The 5,599-nt window shown below is 46.9% G+C and overlaps 1 protein-coding gene across 1 annotated transcript in view; it reads right to left on the reverse strand.

Annotated features, from left to right (window-relative positions):
• LOC106817975 (myosin-VIIa-like) overlaps positions 1-5,599 on the reverse strand; it is a 24,048-nt gene that overhangs the window by 13,966 nt on the left and 4,483 nt on the right. Inside the window, exons 3-4 of the mRNA XM_014822679.1 lie at positions 830-947; positions 172-306 (exon numbers count right to left, since the gene is read on the reverse strand). Of these exons, the coding sequence (XP_014678165.1) occupies positions 172-306; positions 830-947 (253 nt within the window). The remainder of the gene's footprint in view (positions 1-171; positions 307-829; positions 948-5,599) is intronic.

Raw genomic sequence — 5,599 nt, forward strand, 5'->3', positions numbered from 1 at the left:
AGGGTAACTAAGCTTGGTAACAAGGGTAACCAAGCTTGGTAACAAGGGTAACTAAGCTTGGTAACAAGGGTAACTAAGCTTGGTAACAAGGGTAACTAAGCTTAGTAACAAGGGTAACTAAGCTTGGTAACAAGGGTAACTAAGCTTGGTAACAAGGGTAACAAAGCTTGCCTGCAGCTCCAGCCAGCTCGGCGGCTGGTTGCGCGTCCCGTTCTGGAAGGTGCGCTTCAGCCGCTGGTCGCAGTACGGCGCATACCCGGGAGGTCCCTCACGGATGAAGTTACGAAGATACTTCACGTAGTTCAACTGCAACGCAATTTACAATGATCGATGATCGTTAAATATGATGGAAAGAAAAGTCAAGAGCTATTAATAAAGTAGTGCAATATAGCGTAAATACGTGACGAATAAACGTAAAGGTAAGGATGACATCAAGAACTAATAATATCGTAATAACAAAGTAGCTTAATAATGAAGGTATGATTAGCTCTTGATTGAGTGTCATAAACAAATCAGATGCAATGAAAAAACGTGAAGGTAAGGATGACATCAACAGCTAATAATACATGTACTCGTACTACAAGCTCTTGACAATATGCATACATGTAAGTACAGTTTGTAGTGTCTTGCATTACCGTGTATTTTTAAGTTGTTTTTACGTGTAAATTTGAACGTCGAATTTTTTATCGACAACACACATACGGCCAAAATTGTGTATAATAAATAAGTGTCACTCGAGGGAAACGCTAACAAAACAAACGCTAACAAAGCAAACGCCCCTTTATAGACAAAACGGTTATAGAAAACTGTAACGTTGTGGATGACTCACGCGTTCGGATGGAGCGAAGCAGCCGACGCATAGAGACAGCAGGATCCAGCCTCGAGCGTAGCTGCTCTGTGACGGATTCTGGGTCAGCTGCTTACAGATCATGCAGTAGATCTCGTCCCTGCAACACACACATACACGCAAAATCAGTCTCAATAAAAACCACCTTCTGGGTCAGCTGCATGACCACCTTCTGGATCATGCAGTAGATCTCGTCCCTGCAGCACACACATACACGCAAAATCAGCCTCAATGAAAACCACCTTTACTGCTCACCCAACCCCACTGTGTATACTTCCGTTAGTGCATGCATTGCCAGACGAAACAATCATATATTTATACAATAATCTACGACAAGATTCCCGATAATACAACACAGAAAAAAAATATATAACATGCGATTGTACACCATGTATACATTCCATCAGAAGTCAGTAAAACATCATTCTGTGTTTATTCACTCCCAGTCCCAGTCACATGTACGCGATCATTGCTCAAATATGTACTTAAATTGATTACGTCACGAAAGATTTTCTATTGGTAAATAATTTGTAAAATAAAATTAAATGTAAAAAAAAAAAAACTTTTTTACATTAAAAGTACAGAACTAACGGCACTTGAAACGTATCCGTCAAATTCTTACCTGATGAAGATGTTTCTCACTAGTTAAAAATAAAAATAAAAACCTGGACGATTTGATATTATTTTCTGACATTAATTGCTTGCTATACTGGGCTATGTATGATGTCACCGAGTGTATGTTTCACATCGGAACAGTAATAGTAAAACAGGAAGTAATAATGCAGCAAATTTAACCAATAAAAAGGAACAGAAATTACTTATATTTTTAGTTTTACTATTTATCTGGTGACGAATTCACTTTAATGAATAGCCTGCGCACAGATACTGTAGTAAGATGAAAACAAATGGGAAGACAAAAAAGTAACACAAGAAATAGTTTATAGAGCGGAAAATATATGAAGAAGGAGAGAGGAACAACAAGAAAGAATAAAAAGAAGAAGAGAAAGAAAAAAGACAGAAGCATGAGAAGAAGAAGAAGTAACAGAACAAGAACAGAAGAAAACAAAAAAGAAAAAAAAAGCAGACAATAAAAAAACTACCCCCATAAACAAAAAAAAACTCTCGCCACCCTCGCCACTTGTCCCCGCGCTTCACCCCACCGCCAACCGGGTGGGCAGGCCACGACGAGACACCGCAGTCTCAGGCCCGCAGGATGCCGTTGCCACAGATGATGAAGTGTAGCTTCTCAGGTTCGATTGTCGGCCCGGTCCTCGAGGCCAAGTAGTCGCTGCTGTACTCTCCGCCTCCACTGCCGTCCCGCTCGAGGCCCTCTGCGTCATGCAGCCGTCGATCTTAGACTACGCTTAGCGGAGAGTCGAGGGCGAGACGAGGCTTCTTACGATGCCTGCGGCGGCTTGTGCCGATGGTTGAAGTTCTCATCTGTGCGGAAGACAGCAGGGCGCCTACGCGTTAGAGTAGAGGGATGCATAAGTTAGATAGAGGGCCGCCACGAGTTGAAGACAGGCTTCCTTACGAAATGCTGCGGCGGCTGTGCGCGATGTCTGAAGTTCTCCTGCGTGGAGACAGAGGGCGCCACGCCGTTAGATAGAGGGCGCCAACGTGTTAGACAGAGTAACACTTACATTCACGGCGGGTCTACTAACACTGTGCGCTAGCGACACCCTACGTTCAAAATGGTGCGTCGACCGGGGGGCATAAACAGCCACTAGACCGACAACCTACCTCCACAGATCGCCTAGTCACACAGCACCTGTAACTTTCTACTCTGCCCCTTGCCCCGCGCACCACTGCGCAGCTCACCACTACCAGGGGCGTGACAGGATATTTACCAGGGGGGGTCCTAACCATTCAACCCAAACTTGCCGAGCACAAAGGGGGGCGTCTGGAGAAAAATTTTTGAAATTAGACCCTTTATATGCGTTCTGAATGTGAGCCAGAGGGTCCGGACCCCCTGGACCGCCCCCGGCCCTGTGACACCGCCCCCTGGACACCGCCCCTAGTGCCGCGTGCATTCACCACTACACTCGCACACCACAAGACCAGTATCCCCCGCCGCCCGCGCTTACTCACGATCACTCTCGTAACTCGTCGAATGGCGTTCTGGAACTCGCGACGGTTTTCCGCGCGCCGTCAGCCGTCGAGAGATCTTTCGTCATGACGGGCGTGTTGTCGGCAGCTGCCCAAGCGAGCTCGGCGCGCTTCGGCTCGGGAAATTCGCCCATTGAAGCGCAGATCACTCTTCCCAGATGACGAGCGACGCGGCGTGTCGCGCAGTCGTTACGCAGCGGCAGCAAGCGGCGGCCTTCCAGCAGACGCTTCAGCGTACGAGTGGCGACCGCGTTTGGCCTGGCGCGAAACAACGGCGGGAGCGGCCATGTTGTTTTATAGTGATGGAGCGCCATGTTGGTAATATTTATACGGTAAATAGGTGCTTTTCAGCAGACAGCTTCACGTACGAGTGGCGAACACGGTTGCCCTGCAGCGAAACACACAGCAGAGGGCGGCCATGTGTTTTAATAGTATGGAGCGGCCATGTTTGGAAATATTTATACGGTAAATAGGTGCCTTTAAGGAGACGCTTCCACGGTAGCGATGTGCCGACGCGTTGCGGTACGCGAAATAATAAGGAGCGGACATGTTGACGTTTTATAATGTCCGATATGACGTTATATTCACGAACGAATTTACAAAACACTTCGCAGATAACATCAATAACTCCTCTTCCACTCTCTCTCCTCTCCTCTCTCTCACGCAACTCTCTCGCTCTCTTCTCTCCTCTACTCTCTCTCTGCTTTCTTGGAGCTTTCTCTCTACTCTCTCTCTCTCTCTCTCTCGTTCCCATCTCTCTCCTCTCACAGTCTCTCTCTCTTTCCTTGCTTTCTCTCTCTAGTCTCGTCCTCTCTCTCTGCTCTACTCTCGTCCTCTTCCCTCTCTCGCCCTCTCTCCTCACGGCTCTCTTCGTCTCTCTCTCATCATCTCTCTCTCTCTCTCCTCTCTTCTCCACCTTCCCGCACTCACTCTCTCTCTCTCCTCCGCCCCTCTCTCTCTCTCTCCTCCCGTCCCCTCTCTCTCTCTTCCTCTCCCCTCTCTCTTTCTCATATATAACCTTGAAAGTATGGTGGTCGCGGAACTGACAAACTTGTAGTCGCTGATGTCTTCCTCGTCGTTGATAATCGTTCCAGCCTCCACGCCGCGAAGATCTGCCGTGTCCTCCTCCCTGCAGCGCCAGCGTTCCTAGACTCCTCCAGGTCCCTGGCCAATCAATCCGATCAATCAGAATCAATTGTCAACGGGGATTCGATGCGATCAATCAATCACCCAACGCATCGTCGACCTACGACCCGTGTTAGCACATGTCAGCCCCGCTGTCCGCAACTTCCCGTGCTAGCCAACTGTCGTGACTAACCTATCAGCTTAACTCTAACGCCAAGAGAATGCAACACTTTTCTGAAGGCAAACTGTAGTGAGGATGTCTGAAATCTGTAGTCTGAGGGTCATGCAGTGACCTGAGTATGCTAGGGCCGGGGGTTCGGGACATGCACCCCCCGGGAATTTTTTGATTCCGAGATGCAATTTCCCGCATTCTGGGACCCCAAAATGACAATAAGTTCTACATCTGATATTTTGGCTGGCTTAAATTACATGTTGTTATTTTCAAAATCAATGTTTATATCAATGTAAGCACTGAAACAAAACACTTGAATATGAATAAAAATTAATTTTTTTTCGAATTGTAATAATAATACTGCGTAGTTGTATGGCAATAACTGGTAGAAAAAATTCGTATAAAATACGGATAAATCGTAGTGGTTGGCATCTCTGCTAAACGCCTAAACCCACTCCCTTATTACGCCACCACTACTCACCTCCCGAATGCGGTGTTGCGTGAGACGGGTACGGGCGGTCATGTGCCGTCTCCGTCTGCAGTCACGGGCTCCGAAGATGTCATCGATCATCTGCGCATCGCGTCGATGCGGCTCGTTCTTGCGACGATCGACGGCGGCGATCTCTGCGCGCTCGCCGCCGCTGCATGGGCGCTTCCGCACCTCGTCCTCGTGTCTGCCTCCTTCAACCAACTGGCTCCCAGCCTCGCCTGCAGTACATAGCATTAATGTACATAGATACATAGCATACATGTACGTGATCACACACATAGCAAGCTGATGCAGTCTCCATCGCTGCAGTTCCTCCTCCTTCAACCCACTGCTCCAGCCTTGCTAACAGAATACAATACATGTAAATGTAACATAGATACATACATACTATTACGGATCATACACTACACATAGCAAGCTTATGCAGCTCATCCTCAGTTCTCGACCTCCTTCAACCACTGCTCCAGCCTGCCATACAGATAGCATCACGATGTAAATGTACATAGATACATAATACATGTACTGTAATCACACACATAGCAAGCCTTTATGCAACCTCATCTCTCGTTCTCACTCCTCACCACTGCTCCCAGCCACACATACATACATACAGGTACACAAGATACATACATACATGTACGCTGATCACATACAATAGCAAGCTTAATGCACCTCGTCCTCGTTACTCACTCCGTTCAACCCACTGCTTACCAGCCACACCATACATACAATACATGTACATGTACATAAACTTGTACATATGAGGCTACATACATGTACATGTAACTTAGCTACATACATGTACATGTACAGTAGATACAATACATGTAGAATAAATACCATGTACATGTAGATA

Source organism: Priapulus caudatus, unplaced genomic scaffold (assembly GCF_000485595.1).
Source record: "Priapulus caudatus unplaced genomic scaffold, Priapulus_caudatus-5.0.1 Scaffold1959, whole genome shotgun sequence".
Taxonomy (NCBI): domain Eukaryota; kingdom Metazoa; phylum Priapulida; class Priapulimorpha; order Priapulimorphida; family Priapulidae; genus Priapulus; species Priapulus caudatus.